At 43.2% G+C, this 19,533-nt stretch overlaps 1 protein-coding gene across 1 annotated transcript in view; it reads left to right on the forward strand.

Annotated features, from left to right (window-relative positions):
* PTPRT (protein tyrosine phosphatase receptor type T) overlaps positions 1 to 19,533 on the forward strand; it is a gene marked incomplete at both ends in the record, with an annotated part of 457,941 nt that overhangs the window by 293,000 nt on the left and 145,408 nt on the right. The window contains 2 exons of the mRNA XM_080628020.1: positions 7,796 to 8,092; positions 9,590 to 9,699. Coding sequence (XP_080484146.1) covers positions 7,796 to 8,092; positions 9,590 to 9,699 — 407 coding nt within the window. The remainder of the gene's footprint in view (positions 1 to 7,795; positions 8,093 to 9,589; positions 9,700 to 19,533) is intronic.

Consider the following 19,533-nt stretch of genomic DNA (forward strand, 5'->3'; position numbering starts at 1 on the left):
TAATGGGGTGGAAATGAGCTCAGCTGCCTAATTCTGTTAAAAACATAGGCTTTTTTTCATACATGAATACCCATCTACTTCCTTCTAGCCTTGTTGTTAAAGCCATGGCAGCAGAGAATCAAACCATAGTTGCAGCAAACAAAACACACTGCCTTTTTCCGTATCAGTTCTTTTTCTTTCTTTCTACATGCAGTAAGCCAGAGCCTCAATTCACCCAGGAAAAACCCATCCTCAAGTATAAAAATCTTGATGTGAATAAATGAGCTGTTTCCCAACTTTTAGGCATGGCTTAGGAGCAGCTTTAAGGGTGCCCAGAGAAGCTGTGGCTGCCCCATCCCTGGCAGTGTTCAAGGCCAGGTTGGACACAGGGGCTTGGAGCAAGCTGCTCTAGTGGAAGGGGTCCCTGCCCGTGGCAGGGATTGGAACTGGATGGGCTTTAATGTCCCTTCCAACCCAAACCAGGCTGCGAGTCTGTGATTCCACAAAAATCCCTTCAAGTGTCATCAAGGGCATGGAATCAGTGAGTGCCCATCATATGGAAATTCCTCACGTAAAGCTCCCCATCAGTGATGCAAAAGGGAGTTACTGCTGCTCCTGAACCTGAGAAAAACGGTGTAGGTCAATGAGGGTATTTCATTAGTGCCCACAAAGCTGATGTGTCATGAACTGATAGCTTCTTCTGCTAGAGCTGCAAGCAGATCTGGCAATATTTATTTTTTGCTTTTGAAAGTCAGGATTCTGAGAGAACACAGAGAATTCCTCTTGCAGATTACACAGCGAAAGCCATAGTTGCAAATGTGAGAAAGCCCACCTGCAATAGCAATGCTTTTCTCTGCTGCTCAGAACAGTTCAACATACCCATGGCTGGGTGGAGGAACCTCTGTTTTCCCCTCCTATTTTTATTGCCTTACTTATTTCTATGGCAGTAATTTCTCTTTTGTCAGGAACTAGCTTCTATGTTATTCTGATCTCTTCCACTTACTCCAGTTGAAGCTGACAGCTGTACACAGAGGAAGAGGCAATAAAAATAACTGCACACGCATGGTTGGAAAATAAATAGTTAAAATTTATACATAATAAAATGAGTCTGTAAAAACCCCACATTTTACTTGTGCTTCACACAGCCCTCAAGTTTACCTGGTTTGGAATCTCACTTTCATTAGCATATTTAATTGTGCTTTTGTATTTAACTAGCAAAATGCTCAATAATGTACATTTTGTTCCCAGCCATGGAGTGCCACTGCTCTGGGTATCCATGATAGATGACTTTAATAAAACCAGTAATTACCCTTTATTGTGGGTTTAAATTATTACTTTTAAGTTGGTTAGGGAACAGCAGTTTTAGGTACAAGGAAAGAGGACTTCATTTCACCACTTCCTAGCATAATGACAAAGAAATCCATTTAAGCAGATGCTGATATACCTTTTTAGACGGTTGTGCTTCATTAGCGAGCGGTTGTTAGCAAAGAGAGGTTTGGGGCTCTGTTCCAGGTGTAAGGAGCATGAGCAGAGCTGGGAAGTGGTTTCTGTGTGACTTCAGGTACCTGCCAGCGTGTGGATTTTGAGTCTATGAGAGCAACAGGCACGTTTGGGAGCTTACTGAAAGGTCACAGGATGCTTGATGAGATTTGTAACGTATCAAATATTTTCCCTTTTATTATTTTTTTTGTATCTTGGGTTCCTTCCAGTGCAGAATTCAAAGTAAACTTTGCAACTAAACCAAAAACCACATCAATCAAAAAATGAAGCAGATGTGCTGTGAGCTGAAGTAAAACGATCATAACTGTGGCATGCTTTAGATGAGACATGAGGGAGAAGCTCTTCCCTGTGAGGGTGCTGAGGTGCTGGCCCAGGGTGCCCAGAGAAGCTGTGGCTGGCCCATCCCTGGCAGTGTTCAAGGCCAGGTTGGACACAGGGGCTTGGAGCAAGCTGCTCTAGTGGAAGGTGTCCCTGCCCATGGCAGGGGTTGGAGCTGGATGAGCTTTAAGGTGCCTTCCAACCCAGCCCAACCTGGTACTGCATAACTCTGTTAGCTGATCTCAGACCCTGACTTAACTAAGCATGTATGCCATTCTCTTGACTTATTTCATCCTTTACAACAGATTCATCTGTATGGCAGGGCTCCTTCTTCATTGCTCAGAGAATGCCATAAAGTAACTTTGGTGACATGGTTCAGTGTGAGGTGTCCCTGCCCATGCAGGGGGGTTGGAATTAGATGATCTTAAGGTGCTTTCCATCCCAAACCATTCTGTGATTCTGTGATTTTAGTTCATCAGCTTCAATGACACATATTTATTTGAGTATGACTTGGGATTTAGTTGATTACAGGTACCTCAACAAACAGGCTGTTTGTTCTGCAGTGATTTTGTTGTATCAGTTTCCTTTCTCTGTTCTCTCTGTTGCAGTGTTTCTCAGAACATGCCTTTCCATCTAACTGCCTGCTTTCAGCCTTGTCTGCACTGACTTTGGAGAAGTGATGAGAACTGAACTCATTTAAAAAAACCCTAAAAATGAGATCCAAATATTAGGGTGATGTTCTTTCTGCAGAAAAGGGCAAAGCCAAAACACTTCTACAGCACTGAAAGACCAGCGAATTCTGCTTAATCAATGGTTTTATCTGTCATGTCTGAAAAGGCATTTCTAGCACATTCAAGAGCACTGAAATGTGATGGGCAGCAGTGTGTGTGTTATACTGCTCAGCAAAGGAGCTCTGTGACAGACAGACACACAGCACTGCAGGGATGGACAGGGCTGTCTGTCATCCTGAAATGTCCATTTATAGGACATAGGATGTGGGACGTTTGTGGAACAGTTTCTGTCAGGATCTCTGACAGTGAACAGCATGCACTCTAGAGGGGTGGTTTTATAACACACAGGAATTGTGGATTTAATGCAAACTCCTTGAATGCTTTTGCTTTGCTTATTTTGCTGTGGGTTTAGAGTAGGTGTTTCACTAGGCTTGTTTCATCCTGTGGAAATTTGAGGAGGAAGAGTAGCAATAGGGAACAAAAGTGGGATGGAGAAGGCTTCAGACCTAATCTGAAGCCTGGAGGGGAGTCATTGTCAGATTGTTTAAAAAATATAATGAATTGCAAAAAGAGAGATATGAGGGCCTGTAGGGACAGGCCAAGGGGAATGGCTTGAACCTGCCAGAGGGGAGACTGAGATGAGCTCTTAGGCAGAAGCTCTTCCCTGTGAGGGTGCTGAGGCGCTGGCACAGGGTGCCCAGAGAAGCTGTGGCTGCCCCATCCCTGGCAGTGTTCAAGGCCAGGTTGGACACAGGGGCTTGGAGCAAGCTGCTCCAGTGGAAGGTGTCCCTGCCCGTGGCAGGGGTTGGAGCTAGAGGAGCTTTAAGGTTCCTTCCAGCCCAAACCAGGCTGGGATTCTGTGAAATGACTGTGGTTTTCCAGCTGTAGAACAAGAGCAATGTACTTGGAAAACACAAGGTTTATCCTAATTGCCGTCATAAGGAGTTTTGCTGCTGTTGTTTGACAAGTGGCCACTGTCTTGATTTATCATGAGAGTGAAATATTCTGTGAAGTTCTCAGCCCTTCTCTGATGCTACCAGTTTTATATTTTGTAAATTAAAATGGATTTGAGTATTTCCTGGGCTACAGAGAGAGGACGGACCATGCTGGTAGTTGGAAGATCACAAGTTTTGGTCTCATTATCAACTACCAACACACCCAGGGTTGTCCTTGTCTTCTCCCAGTTCTGCCTAGGAGAAAGGGTTGGGGACCTTACTGGGGTGTTGGCCTGTTCTGGTGGGAGTGACTGGCTGATGAGCTTATGTGAGGGTGTGTTAATGAGAAGGCAGGAATCACACCTATTTTCCTACTCTTTCTCTATCAGAAGGCATCAGTTGAGGGCTCACAGAAAGCTCTTGTCACACTAATTTTTCTTCCCTTTGTGCATTCTCAGCCTCTGTAACCTGCTGGGAAAACCAATTCAATCAGTGGACAACTGCACAGCTAATAAACTGTCTCCTGCTCTCCATAGGTCAGGAGACATGGGCATGAGGCCTCAGACGGGTAAGGGCACCTTCTGCTCCGTATCATGTCTTTAGTGACAGCAATGACTTTTTCCAATTAGGCTCCTGCATCAGATAGTTAACCTGGAGGCAACAATTGTCTCTGTTTAACTTCACTGCTCAACTTCATGTTCAAACCCCAGGGTTTCACCATCACTGCCTTTCCTTTCTGTTCTTCTCTTGATGGAGGGGTATAAAGCAAAGACAATTGTTATTATTGATCTAAATCCTCCTTTGGTTTTCTGACTTCACAATGAGCAAGAGTGCTACAGTGAACAAAGGGAGATCTGTTACAATAAGGAGAAAAGGAAAACCAGCCATAAAAGTCAACTTCTCTGTAAAATTGTGATGGCAGAAAATGCAGTCTCTGAACACTGCACATCACTGTTGGGTCAGAAATCTGCTTCCCTGGGCTAAGGACAGAGAGTGCAGCTGGGAGGTCCCTGGGAGAGGTTCATAGAATCCCAGACTGGTTTGGGTTGGAAGGGACTTCAGAGCTCATCCAGCTCCAACCCCTGCCACGGGCAGGGACCCCTTCCACTGGAGCAGCTTGCTCCAAGCCCCTGTGTCCAACCTGGCCTTGAACACTGCCAGGGATGGGGCAGCCACAGCTTCTCTGGGCACCCTGGGCCAGCGCCTCAGCACCCTCACAGGGAAGAGCTTCTGCCTAAGAGCTCACCTCAATGTTCCCTCTGTCCGCCTGCTGTCACTATGATCTGTACAGCATCATGGTCGCATTTTTTTGACTGGACTGAAGAATCTCACAGTTTAGAGCTATTGAACAGAGTACTTTGGAGAATGTGACGTGTTCTGTGATTGTGTAGTGGTTCTGCACTATGTTTGTGATCTGTATTTTAGCTTCTTGCTTTGGAACTAAAGTCATCTGCAGTCAATAGGCTGGGTACTCTATTGAAAAGATTGTGTTGCAAAACCCAAGAAAGGCTTCAGGGTGTATCCTCTACAATAAATTTTGTGTAGAATTAGAAACTGGTTGATACAAGGCATCCTCCAAGACTTACCTAAGTTTTGGGTGTGAAAGGAAAGGGCAAATGTGAGATGAGCAAGCTAAAAACTGCAGGTATTCTTCCATAGTCCAGGTTTTGGACATCTGATTTGGTGAGATGATGCTGAATCAGAGTTGTTCCTTACCCACTGATAAAGTCAGCACATCTGACATCAATAAACCAAACACCCTCAAATTACCCGTTCATTTCATAACATGACTGACTTAAAGAAAATAACTGTAATTTAAAGAACAGTGTAGCATTAACCTGAGGTTAATTGCCATCTTCAGCTACATTCTTGTCTTGGCATGAAATGTTTTTCCTGTCGCAGCCACATTCTGGGTTGGGGTCTTAAGTGGATTACTTTGTGTAGAGTTTGGAAGGACGAGCATCTGCATCTGCTCTTGGTTTTCTTGCCTTTCGATACAGCTTGGAAGGAGGTTTGTGCTTACCTCTATGGGTTCAGAGGCTGAGACTTCACACAGTCATTCTTCTGTTCACCTTTTTTACCTATCCAAGTTATCTACAGAAAGGTTCTTTCACTGGGTTTAGACTACAAAGAATGATTATCAGCTAATGCTAAGTATATGTGTGTATACTGATGCATCCAAACTTTCTAATTTCTAAATTATGATTACTTTGACACGCTACTGAAGAATCTAATTTAAGGTGTGTTTTCTGTATGCCAAGGGATTGACGTGACTGATACGGAATCCTAAGCCAGTAGCTCACTTCAGCCCACTGGTCCTTTCATATCCATCCTGTTTCAAAAGTGGCTGCATCTATATAAAGGTTCCGAATTCTGTTCCTTTTCAAGAGAGCTATTTTCCCAGTGGCACTCACTAGGGTTTTCTTGGAAATAATACAGAATATGTTGGTTATTATAGTGTATTTTCTGCTTATTCATTAGTAGATTGAAGTCAGTGTGATGGGTGCTTTACTTTCAAGAATTACTAGAAGGCTTTTTTTCACTTCAATTATCTTTCCAAGAAGCATAACTAGCATTCTGGAGGCCTTATGACTTTTTTTTTGTTCCCATGAAAACATTCTGTTCCTTTCATAGGTCGAAATTATGAGAGAATATCAGAAATAGACGAAACACTGAATTGTACTGGAAATCAGGAAAATTTCCATCAAATGATGTATTTTCTAATTCCCTTGCTTAGATGTTGTTGTGGTTTAAGCCCAGGCTGTAAATTAGAACCACGCAGTCCGCTTCCCCCCCTCACCCTTCCTTCCCCCCGCTCCTGGAGGGACGGGGAGGAGAATCGAAAGAACGCAACTCCCACGGGTTGAGATAAGAACAGTTTAATAACTAAGGTATAACACAAATCACTACTGCTACCACCAATAATAATAATGATAAAGGAAATAACAAGGGAAGAGGATACAACACCTCACCGACCAATAACTCGCCCCCGCCCCACCGTGATCCAGCCCTTCCGGGTAGCTCCCAGTTACATCCTGGATGTGACATGCTATGATATGGAATACCTCTGGCTAGTTTGGGTCAGGTGTCCTGTCTCTGCTTCCTCCCGGCTTCCCTTCCTCCCTGGCAGAGCATGAGACTCACAAAGTCCTTGGTCAGAGTAAACATTCTGACCAGCAACTGAAAACATCGGTGTTATCAGCGCTGTTCCCAGGCCGAAAGTCAAAACCACAGCGCTGCACCAGCTACTAAGAAGGAGAAAAAATGACTGCAACTGCTGAACCGGTATAGATCTATACTGAGCCAAAAAGCAAACGAGCTGTGCAAGTTGAGGAAATGTCAGATAAGCAAAGGATGACATGGGTAATATTGCTACCATCTGACAGATCTCAAACACTGGTTTTACTCATCCTTCATTCTCTGTATCCCCCTGTCTAGCAGCACATGCATTTATGCTTTATATAAAGGATATTTGAGTTATGCTGTTAAAAATAAGTTAAGGAACAGCAGGTGAAAATGATTCCTCCACATGAATATTCAGCTGCACCTCCGTCACATACTGTGGAAGGGATGATAAAGAGCTGGTGGGGCCAAGGCGTTGATAGGATCTGAAAGGAAAGTTTTATTGGCAGAAGGTGGAGATGACTCAGAACATACCCAAGGAGCAGCGTGATCTGATCGGATGTGCCATCGCCAAAGCAGCCAAGGGTTTGGCAAATGGAGGTGGCAGTACACTGGGATGTTGGAAGTCTGACAGTCAGGCTCCTAATCTTGATTCTTACACTCCTGTGCTTTTGTCTCTGAGCAGAATGGGTTTATGATAGGCAAGCTGAGACTCGAGTTCATCCCTTCTCTGGCAGCCATTTCCATATGTCTGCATCACTAGGGCTGGACTCACCAGGGTAGTTGGGCACTTTCAAGTAGATCACCTACCTTTCTGGGGCTTAGGAGGTTTTTGTTTGGTCTGGGGGCTTTTTTGGTTGTTTTCTGCTGCCCTTTGTTTTAGTTGAGAATGAAGCGAGTGTGACTTTCACACCACTTACCTGATGGACTCACGCTGCCACTGTCGGATTCAGTGTGGTTTCACCACATTCATCACATTCAGGAATCAGGAGCATGACCACTGATTCAGGGCCCTGTGACAGGGAAAACTCGGGAGCCAGGATGTATTTGTGGCTCTGACGTTCATTTCCCTGTCACTTACACGTTGTAAAGACAGGAACATTCAGAACTGTGAAATACTCGAGTACTCTGACAGGAAGCATATTATTGGATAGCTGACTTCTTCTAATGTCAGATTAATGAGTTTTTGCCTCTCTGCTTGCTCCACAGATCCTGTCCATGGACCACAGAACGTGGAAGTGGTTGATATCCGCTCCCGGCAGCTGACGTTGCAGTGGGAACCCTTTGGCTATGCGGTGACCCGCTGCCACAGCTACAATCTCACTGTCCAGTACCAATATGTGTTTAACCAGCAAAAATTCGAGGCAGAGGAACTCATCCAAACCTCATCCCACTACACCTTGCGAGGTCTTCGGCCCTTCATGACCATCAGGCTGCGATTGGCCCTCTCAAACCCTGAGGGTAAAATGGAGAGTGAGGAGCTGGTTGTGCAGACGGAGGAGGATGGTAAGTTGTGTTGGGTTTGCTTGTGCTGGGAGGAAGACTTAATATTTCCAAGCTCTAAATAACAACATAACCCTTTGCCCCATGAAACTTATAAATGGATTCTCTGGATAGTGTGTGTTATGCAATATTTGTAAGTGTAAATAATTCCCATTCCACAGCTGTGGGATGAAACAGCAAGGATCCCCAAGGTGTTTGGGAATGACAAATGCCAGTCTGAGCAGTTACCACACAGCAGTAGCTTTAATTCTATAGAATCATAGAATAGTTTGGGTTGGAAGGGACCTTCAGAGTTCATATAGTCCAACCCCCTGCAATGAACAGGGACATCTTCAGGTTGTCCAGGACCACATTTAGCCTGGCCTTGAGGTTGTGTTTTGAACTATCCAGGACTCACAGAGCAGCATCCTTTCCACGGCAGTGGGGTTGGAACTAGATTATCTTAAGGTCCTTTCCAACCCGAACCATTCCGTGATTCTATGATACGGGCAAACGAAATTCTGGTGTTTGTTGACTTTTTCTTGTGCATGCACATCACTGTCCCATAAAAAGAAGTATAGCATCTTCTTTTCCACACTGTAGCTTTTCTTAATACTGATCTGGATGTAGCATTTTATATATGTCTCAGAAGCTAAATTCATCCAGTGCTAACTCTTCCATTCTGGATAGAAAAGAACTATTTTCCGGAAGTACTGATGGAAAGCTTTAAAGTGTTATTATCCCATCTGAGCTATTTCGAGGACTCTCACAGATGACAAGCCTCCATTCTGTCTAATGTGTTAAAGAAGAAGTTCTTCCTCTGCCAGAACTGGAAGGAATTGCTGTCCTAAGTTTCTCCTGTTGAAAGTGGCTCTTGCAGCCCATTATATCATCCAGGGGGACATAAGAGGATGGCAGATCCTTCAGAAAAATGAACAGGGTTTTCATCAGGCAGGTTTGGGAGTGCATTTATTGGTTACCTTCCACAGCATTCAAGTTTTGCTTGAGTAGGTGGATTTTTTTAGCTGGCCTTGTAGCCATAATGAAATATAAATCTTGCATTGTTACTTCACTGAGGAAATCAATCTTTCATATTGATAAAGGTGAGCAGCCCAGTAGCATCTTTATGCCAAGGTGCAATCTGGCTGTTTAGGGAGATAGATCTTTATTGTGTGGGAGGAGAAGGACACATTAATTCCCTGCTGCTGTTGTGCTGCGCTTGAGTAAGGACATACTGAAATTAGCTTCATATTTTCATGGATTCTGATTTTATTTATCACTTAGTGGTTAGATGAGGGTGTTCCTATTTGAACCAGCGGTTAAGAATAGGCCTTTCATATGGTTTGAACCTTGGCAATGATGGTGCCTTGAGTTTTTTGTGGGATTTTTATTTTATCTATTTAGCTATTTTGAGCTCTCAGTTCGTGTCTGGTGGCTTTTTGGTGTCTTCTGATGTGTGTGCAGCTGGAGCTGTGGGAGCTTCTCACACAGGTTTTTGGTGGGTTTTTTTCTTCCTTGTAGTTCCTGGACCCGTTCCCTTGGAATCCATCCAGGGAGGACCTTTTGAAGAGAAGATCTATGTTCAGTGGAAGCCTCCAAATGAGACAAATGGCATCATTACACTCTATGAGGTGAGGAGAACAGATTGTTGTCAAGGAATACATGCCACAGGGCCCTTTTCATTTGTGTTTAAGCCAATCCTGAGCTCTGAGATTTCAGCAGGTGCTAAAAGAAGCCTGATTAAAATAGAGAAGCTTCTTCAAGATAGTCTGCTGCTATCACTGAAAGTTTTCCAGTTCAAAAGAGAGAAGATCTGTTGCAAAATGAGAGCCATACATTCCCCCTGTCTTGGGTGTTCAATTCCTGCCCTTATTTCATCTGCAGTATCTCCATGGTCAGTTTTCTTTTCCTTTTCTTTTGAGTAAACGTCAGTTAGGTTTTATACCTAAATACTGCAGTTAATTCCTCTCTGCCTTTCCAAAAGTCACACTACTTCCTGGCAAGCTCAGCAGAATGTAGCCATTAAGTCTTGTCTTACAGTGTTCTCACTGAATCTCTCAACGATAATCTGTCTAGCCCAACCGCTCTCCCTGCCTGCAGACAAAACACACAGCAGGCTACAGGATGATCACTGGCCATCCTGTGCTGAAGGGGAAAACTAATGAATGTGATTAGAGTGTATCAAAGGAGATGCTTCTTGTTAAGGTAAGGAGGCGTTACTGTTGTCATCTGCTTCTGGTGAGACTATCCATAATGTTGGGTACACCAAATATGTGGAGAAGGAATATAAAAGGCTGCTTTAGTAGATCATGTGAAATGAGCGATAGTCCTAGAAGAGAAGGTACAGGCACTTTTATTAACTAGCAGAAAGTGGAACACCAGTGCTGGCTGGCTGTGTTTCGGTTTATAGGTTCAGCATCTATCACTAAGATTAGAAAAAGATGCTTTTATGATCATGTAGGAATCCTCAGTGTGGGTTTGTGCAGCGTTTTCTGATGCAGAGGGGAAGAACTGCTTTTTTGTTTTCTCTTTTATGATGACTGAATGTACAGACTTACTTTGGAAAAGGCGTGGGTGCAAGAAACCACTCTGCCATCACCAGTGAGTTCTGCTCCTTTCCTCTTCCCTCCAGCTTCTCTCTTTGGACCAGCACGTCTTCTAACATGTCACTGCTAGATCTCCTCACTGACACTGCCTGTCTCTGTCACATTGATGGTCAAATGGGAAAAATGAAGCAGGTTTCACACCAGTGAGCTCTTACACTGCAGCGTGAGCAAGAGATACTGACTTTCTCTTGGGCGTAAATGTAACTTGACTCTTAGGTCATCTCTCCAGCTGGCTCACAAAGGGTAGATGGGATTTGATATGGCGAGACTTCATAAATGAGTAGAAGTTCCTCTCAATAATTCCAGCCAGGCAATAACCATGACTACATAAGGAGTCATTTTTTGTTGATACACATGTGGCAGTCTGTGCAGGTTACGTACTACCTGTCTGTACTAGACTAGAACTAACCCTTGCAGTATTTTGAACATATACTACAAGCTGTCCTGTGTCTGTATAAGGAATTATGTACTAAATCTGTCTGTATTTTTAAGGAATTAATCTTAAGAGAATCAGTTGCAAATTCGTTATGTTTCTGGCAACACAGGTGACCTATAATGGAACACGTTTAAAATAATCCAAGTCAAATGATGCAAAAATAACTCCTTTTAATTTTTAAAGAGGCAGTTTCCTACTAAAATTTTGCCTTAGGCTCAGCTCATTGAAAGGACTTCAGCAATCTGAGTAGCTTTTCTGGCTGAGCAGCTACATGGAGATACTTCAGTGCCTCTTGGGTAGTGATGCATCATGACAGTGCCTTTGCCCCTCCAGTCATATCACTGCCCAAGTCTCAGTGGAGACAAACAGATTTTTCTTTCCTGATAATGATTCTGTGCATATTCAGCAGCAGAAGTCAAAGAGAAGTCAAGGCGAATCAGAACTCTTCCTCCTTTTCCTCCTCTCCCTCTGCTCTAAAGGGATGAAAATCCAAGTGTTAAAAACACCAGGAGAACCAGAGTGCCTGAAGGTTGTCAGGAAGGGAAATGTTTGCCTTCTTACACGTGAAAATACATACAGAACATTCCTTGAAACAGTGAGATCCTGAATCAAGGACTTTCCGATCTCTCATGCTCTGCCAGTGAGGAGGGGCACCAGAAACCGGGAGGGAGCAGAGACAGGACACATGACCCACACTAGCCAAAGGTGTATTCCATACCACAGCACATCATGCCCAGTATAGAAACTGGGGGGAGTTGAATGAAAGGGATGGATCACTGCTCGAGTCAGGCTGGGTATCGGTCAGTGCGTGGTGAGCAATTTTATTGTGCATCACTTGTTTATTCTCAGTGTAATTATCAGGCTCTTAAGTCTGTATCACAGGCAAATCTGTTCCAAGTAATGGAAGATCCTGGTTTTGAAATTGCTCAGTAAAGTTCAGGTCTTTGCACAGGAACATCTCATCCTGCAATTGAAGTTTAATCTTTGTAAAAATACCAGGGTATTTCCAGTGTTGTCCAGGTAGCTGCGTCAAATTTTGTGTCACTTGCTTAATCCCCAGCCTACCATAGATACCTGCACCTTTGTCTCTTCTGGGGTTATTTTAAGATTTCATGCTGTGTGTCTAGGACCAAAGTAATTCCTCAGCAGAAATGACCCCCAAGAGCCTTGTGGAGCCTCCTACAGGTAACCTCACCCCATTGATCCAGCCTGTCCAGATTCCTCTGCAGAGCTTCCTACCCCCTAGCAGATCAGCACTCCCACCCAACTTGGTGTCATTCACAGATGTGCTGAGGGTGCCCTTGATCCCCTCATCCAGATCATCAGTGAAGATATTAAACAGAACCAGCCCCAGTACTGAGCCCTGGGGAACACCACTAGTGACTGGCCACCAACTGGAATCAACTCCTTTCAGCATCTCTCTTTGGGCCTGCTACACAGCCAGGTTTTTACCCAGCGAACAGTACTAATGTCATAGAATCATAGAATGTTTAGGGTTGGAAAGGACCTTGAGTTTATCTGGAAAGGACCTTGAGTTTATCTAGTTTCAGTTCCCCTGCCCTGGGCAGGGACAGTAATGACTGAGTACTTCCGAAGAGCCTAAGCAAAATGGAAGGAACTTAATAAACCTTTTGGACTTATGTAGATCTCTTTTATCCTTTACAATGATACTGTAAAAATAAAGGTGGCAATAGCCTTGCACGTGAAACTGCTTTAACCCTCCTTGTGTTCAGCTGGGTACAGCCAGAGCTGGATTTTTAAACTAAGGAACCATCTAGAGCCCCAAATGAATATGTAATTGCTGTCTGTTTCTGGAAAGCAGAAACCTCTTGTTCACAGAAACTCGGAAAGCTCCTGCAATTACAAGTCAGTTAATCAGGATGCTGAAAGGATTAGGGTATGAGCTGTGTGAAAGCAAGTGATGGTACAGCTCATTCTGGGGTGCTGGGGGAGCACAGCAGAGCAGCTGAGAGCACAAGTGTATGCTGAGTTATCTGCAGTTGATCTGTCCAGTCAAGAAAGCCGTGAGGGAGATGTGTAGCCTGCTCTTGCAAGTAAGCCCTGCAGCAGAGAGGAAGCTTAAGAGCTCTAGTTATAGTAAAGTCCCCAGGAAGCTCCAGGGTGTGTAGGTACTTAGATGAGACAAACAGATCAGTCTGTGTTCAGAATCACGGCTGAACAGTGATAATGGATTTGCTGGAACGCTGGTTTGAGTGGAATGCTCTACAGAGCTGTTTTTGCAGGTGACATTCATGGAAGAGGTGTTACTACAGCTGTCTCTTGTAGCGAGCTGTGAGTGGCAGCATCTAATAATGTTGTAGTAAGTCCTGTTCCCCTTCAGTCCCCTGGCAGACTGAAAGCACCACAACTTGGATTCTTTTTATGCCAGTCCTGAAAAGCTGCTATGCTTTAAAATCCCTAATAGTGAAATGCCGCTTATTGTGCTGATACCGTGTGGGAGTTCAGCTTAAAGCCTTTGTGTACAGAGACATGTAACAAAGATTTCATTTTTGTTCTTTTTTTTCCTCCTATGTGTGTAAAGTCAAACCACCATCAAAGAGCAGAAAGACCCATGCTGTCATTGGAAAGCAGGAGCAAGAAACCTAAGTTAAGGTCTTGGACTAGGGAGGTGGAAATTGGATGAGCTTTAAGGGCCCTTCCAACCCAAACTATTCCATGATTCTATGACCAGCTTTGACACTTAAGTTTTCCTGCTTTTGGTTGACATAAGGTTATCTAAAGCATGGTTGTTCCATAATCCAAACTGAAGTGCTTCAGATACATATTTTCTGCAAACTTGCAATGTAGTGATAGGACAAGGGTTGATGGGTTCAAACTGAAACAGGGGAAGTTCAGGTTAGGTATAAGGCAGAAGTTCTTCCCTGTGAGGGTGGTCAGGCACTGGCACAGGTTGCCCAGAGGAGTGGTAAATGCTCCATCCCTGGCAGTGTTCAAGGCCAGGTTGGACAGAGCCTTGGGTGACATGGTCTAATGTGAGGCATCCCTGTCCATGGCAGGGGGTTGGAACTGGGTGAGCTTAAGGTCCTTTCCAAGCCAAACCATTCTGTGATTCTATGATCTTGAAAATGTAAGTTAAAACCCCATATTTATATCTGCATTTTACCGCCCATTTGGGCAGCTGGAGGCTCATAGGTGCACTCCATTGGTGATGTTGGCTTTCACCTTTGACAATACATTTTTTGTGTGTGACCCAATTCTCAGAATTTAGGCTTTAGAATGTTTTTCCCTTGAAGAGAAAGAAGTGAAAAACCCACCCGGTATTCCTGTTGTTTGGCACATTGCTGAGGGCAGGCATTGTTATAAGGTATTCCAGTCCTAGAAGCATTTAAAGGGTGGCTACAGTATCTTCAACTCCTTGGCTGGAGAAACACTCTCAGGCTGTTGAAGTCGTTTTCGTGAGCCGTGCCTGAAGGCGATGTTTAAGCAGCAAGCTGTCTTTTTAGGCAATGTAAGGTGTAGTCTAGTAATCACTTATGTTCGCATCTTTATGAAGTGCTATGTGAGTTGCACATGGGTCTTGGGGAAAAATGATGATGCAGCATCCAACTAGCTAGTTTTCTCAGCCACTGTCCTGAAATACTGTTAAATCTCTATTTAGATGCCAGGAATAATAATATAGGGGACTTCCATACCCAAATTCAGGTCTTCAGTGGGATGCTTGGAGCCTAGTTGCTCTAATCCCAGTGGATTTGAGTTTAAATTGCACTTCCGAGGTTACAGTTCCTCTTAGTTGCCATGTAAAATTGCAGTCTGCCCTTCATCAGCTGCCAGTGCCATTTCTTTTCCATTGCTTCACTCTTTCCCAGCGTGAGAAGTTGTATACATGAGAACTGCCTCTTAGAGGGTCATGAGTAAGGTCAGTATTTGGGGGATGCACTGCCTGCATTTGCAATAGGTTGGAAACAAATTTCTTCCCTCTTTAACCCCTGGAAGTACCTACTACTATGACACAAAGCATGATCTTTTGGTGTGGTAGCTACTCACTGCATGCATACGTGTGCGTTTCTATTTATAGCGCTTCCTTAAGCTATTTGGAAACCTGACATTTTCAGGATAAAATCTTCCTTGCTAAAAGGCGTAGCCAAAAAGGAAGGTTTCCTGAAAGGGTTGAGAGCTCAACTTGGTGTAGACATTTTTTTTGGGTATTTAAAGGGTGGGTTGTGGTTAAGAAGAGTGAAAAATGGCTCCCCCGGGAAAGAAAGCAACAGCCGTGGAATCTTGCAGCCGATTCCTATAAAGCTCTACAGCTGAAATAGTGGAAAGATAACAATTCAGGGAAATTGCCTTCAGTGAGAAGTGGCTTTGAATGTTCCCATGAAAATCAATCATGTTACAGCTTCTAAATTGCATTCTGTGGATGCACGATACCCCTGGGACGAAGCTTGTTCACTTCAGCTCACCAAGCTGCACTGAGGGAAGTCCATCCTCCATGCAGCTGCTGCTGCATTTAGCTGAACATTAAGAGAACATTAAAGAGATGATACTAAGTGCTCAAAACCCAGGAAATGGTCAATTAAGATGGTATATTCAGTCATAGCTTTATGAGTCATCTGTACAGGCATTTGACAATGGTCTTCACACAATTGGGCATTATTCTCTCTTCATCTGCAGCACTAATGTTGTTTTCCTGTGACACTGGATTTATATAGTGTCTTGCGCTGCAGTATATTGTTTGACCAGAGTCCATGAATGTCAATGACACGAGGAATAAATGTTGTACTGCATCTGTACTGTGTTGAATTAAAATTCTTTAATAATCTAAAGATGCAGCAAAACTGTGTGGCCATGTTTAATCTGCTTAAGTTTGGAACTGTCAGCTCTATAGTAGGCTGCATCGTCCTCTCAATTACATGTAAGCTGTGAGTATATACCCAGCTAAAGGAGTTCTAAAAGAGTGAACTCTTTTAGAGTTAATGGCTCATAGTGCAGAACTGTACTGGAAGAGGGCTGGGCTTGCTGAAGAGAAGCCCATCTGAATGGTTGCTGACTGTGGTATTTGCTGAGCACTGGGTGGACGTGTTGATTAGTTGCTGCAAGTGTTCTGGGCCCCACTCAGTAAGGTTTCAGCCCTGAATTTGCAAAGTGCATGGTGCTGATTGCACTGATTTATTATCTTTCCTTGGCAATTGAGAAGGGCAGTAAATCTTAGCATCATGGAACAGTTTGTTTGGAAGGGACCTTAAAGCTCATCCAGTTCCAATTCCCTGCCACAGGCAGGGACTCCTTCCACTAAAGCAGGTTTCCCCAAGCCCCATCCAACCTGGCCTTGAAAGAACCTGCTGTATCTTTGTTGCTGTTGTTTCTTCCCATCCTGTCCCAGTTAAACACAGCCTTAAAAGCAGAAATGTTGACTTGATTTCCTAATTAGGGATATCTCTCTGCATAAACACCATAAAGAGCTTTGAACAAACTTCTTCAAATTATATAGGAGTCTTAATTGTGTGTTACTTGCTCAGTTACTTGCAAGATCCACTTCACTTGGAAGTATTTGTTAATGATGCTCTCTTAAATCCTATTATTTCCAGTAACATCTTGATGAGAAAATGAGAGGGGTTTTTTGGGAAACTCAGATGTCAGGGTTTTTTAATGGGATGACAACCTCCAGGTAAACAGCACACTTGTGATATAAATAGTATGAATCAACTGTTTGAGAAAAGTGCTTGATCAAGCTTTCAGAAATAAAAGCATAGTATGGTCCCTTGAGCACAGCATTTCCTTTGATTACCTTTTTATTGTTCTTTTGAAGCCAACAGACTTGCAGTGATATAAATCCCATGCAAATGAGAAAGTGTTTGGCTACCACAAAACTGTTTCTTCTTTAAAAGGAACTGAATTATTTTAGTGTACGTGTTGGGCTCTTTCTAAGCCAAACTGAGTGATAAGAACTGAGCAACTCCCCCTTTTCCCCACACACAAAAAAAGAACCCCAACAATTTCATTCTTATAATAAAGTTCAAATGTTAAAAATGATTTTGTAGATACATAGACATCTTGTCTTTATGCCTTCAATTGCTCTATTTTCTTTTCTAGGAAAAATATATTTTGAGCTCTCTTATTTCTCTTCTTTTAGCCCTGCTGTTTCTGTGTATTGCTCATCCAGGAAAACAGTTGATTCTTAATCCTATTTCTTCCATCTGATCTTCCAAGATCTAGTGCAGTTGGGCAGTTCTGGTAGTACATATCAAGCTCTTTAACAGTTTCATACTCAGATGTTACAATATCTAGCTTACTGGAATGTGGTAGTTACCTAAATTGGGAGCAGACTACAGAGACAGGTCTGTGCTTCCTTCCTAGATGGTTTTTTTCTGTTTCATCTAAAGTATCAATTCAGCAAATAGATGGGATTGAAACAGGCAGAGGTGGTGGCTCTATCCTGTTAATTGGTGCAGCTGAGTCCCTGTGTAAAGGAGAAAAGGCCAGTCAAGGTGATGTTTTCACTTTCTAAAGGACCAGATGCCAGTATTATGGTTCTTTATTGGAAATTAATCTTACTGCTGTCCTTTCTATGCGTGTCTTTAGGATCTTGCCATGCAGTGCACAGAGTGGGTTTGGGTTTATTTTCCTGAGCCCTACTCTCATTACCAACCTCTGTCATTTTGAGTCCCTTGCCTCTCTTTTTGCCTTCTCCTGTTGCCCTCCCTGTTTGTTACTGGTTTGCCTGGTTTCTGCTTTCTGCTGCTCCAGTGGTGTCAGTATCACTGGCAGCAGGGACTGAACAGCTTTAGGAGGCTGATGGCTGCTGCGAGGTTGTAGCACAGGGAGAACAACTCACTTCCTTTTGTTTCTAATTCAGTCACAGAATCCCACATTGGTTCGGTTTGGAAGGGACCTTAAAGCTCATCTAATTCCAACCCCCTGCCATGATCAGGGACACCTTCCACTAGAGCAGGTTGCTCCAAGCCCTGTCCAACCTGGCCTTGATTCAATTCAGTCATCATTCAGTTAATTAATCATAATTGATCATAATTCAGTTCAATCAAATAATTCAATTGCTTGTGTCTGAAGTGGTGAAAAGCAACTTAGTGTGAGGCAGAGTTTTGGCTTGGAAAAGAAGCACAAATGGATAGTTTAAGTGGCTGAAAATATGTGGTCTTACATTATCATCTACAGTAGTAGCTAGGACTGATGCTTTATCTCTAAATGTGGCAAATCCATTTTGTAGGGTTGTGGGTCTTGTTTCTGTTGTAGATGTAGATATAAGCAGATGTAGAGTAAGCAGAGAACTGTTGTTAGTCCTGCTGTGTGTTGGATTGGGAGTTTGTTCATTGGCCACAGCTCTTGTACGCCCAGTGTAGTGTGGCCACCCAGCCCTGAGGCTTTCAGCGTCAGGAACTAACTGAGGCCCAAGTACGGAGCTGGAATAACTGCCTCAGTGCCGCACTCCTATCAGAGCAATTCCTATAGTTGTCATTTTCTGCTATTAAACTGAACAATGAGGCTCGCCAATAAAATAATATGAAATAACAGCTCATTAAAAACTCTCCTTAATATATAGCATGCTAATTAATGTCAGTGGGGTGCAAGCTTGAATGGCAGAGTAGACTATAATGTTTAGAAAGTAGGTAAAATAAAAGAAGATATTTTATCATTAATGACCTTTTAGTAAACCTAATGAAATCCTTAATGGCCTGAATACATTACTGAGGCGCTCCCAATTGCTTTGTTACCTACTCTGTTCCTACTCCCTTTTTCATAGATATGAAATCTGGTTTTATTTATAGAAAACAAGAAGTAATAAAGCCCCAGGGAAATATGAACAGGAAAAAGGAGATTAGGTGAAACTTCTCAGCACTACTCTCCCTGTTCCTGGTCAAGAGAAAGGTTGGGTATGGGGTATAGGATCATGTTATATCCTGTCTTGTATATGTGGTGTCTGTGTTTGTGTTCAAGTTTAATCAGCTCCATGTTTATATGACTCTTAGTAATAGGTTACAGAGCAAATGGGGCTCTTTTATTCTTGGGGTCTCCCTGGGTTAAATTCCATAGTCATACCAAGAGCTGTGCCATGGCTTTTTATACCGTTGCCAACCATCCTGTGCTTGTGCTGTGACTAAATTAAAGGACTTTTTTCTTCAGGGCTGTTAGTCTTTCACATGTTGCCAGCCTTAAATATAACTTGCAGAAATGCTGTTTAACTCTCCCTTAACCTTCTATCAAAAGAAGTAGTACAAGAATGGAAAAATGAAAGCCCTTTGCTTCCTTCCAGTTCCTGGGTGAAATGTAGTGGGCCAGGGAAGGATGCAAGTAGCAATAATTGCCTGGCTTAAACTGAGTTTTAAGAGGGAAAATGCACACATTCATCTGGTCATAAAGTACATTCTTTAGTTACGAAGTCCAGCACTGGAGAAGGATTGTTCACTACCCTGTTCACTAACCCTTTCCTGTTCATTAGATGATAACTT

This window comes from Psittacula echo (genome assembly GCF_963264785.1).
Source record: "Psittacula echo genome assembly, chromosome: 12".
Taxonomy (NCBI): domain Eukaryota; kingdom Metazoa; phylum Chordata; class Aves; order Psittaciformes; family Psittacidae; genus Psittacula; species Psittacula echo.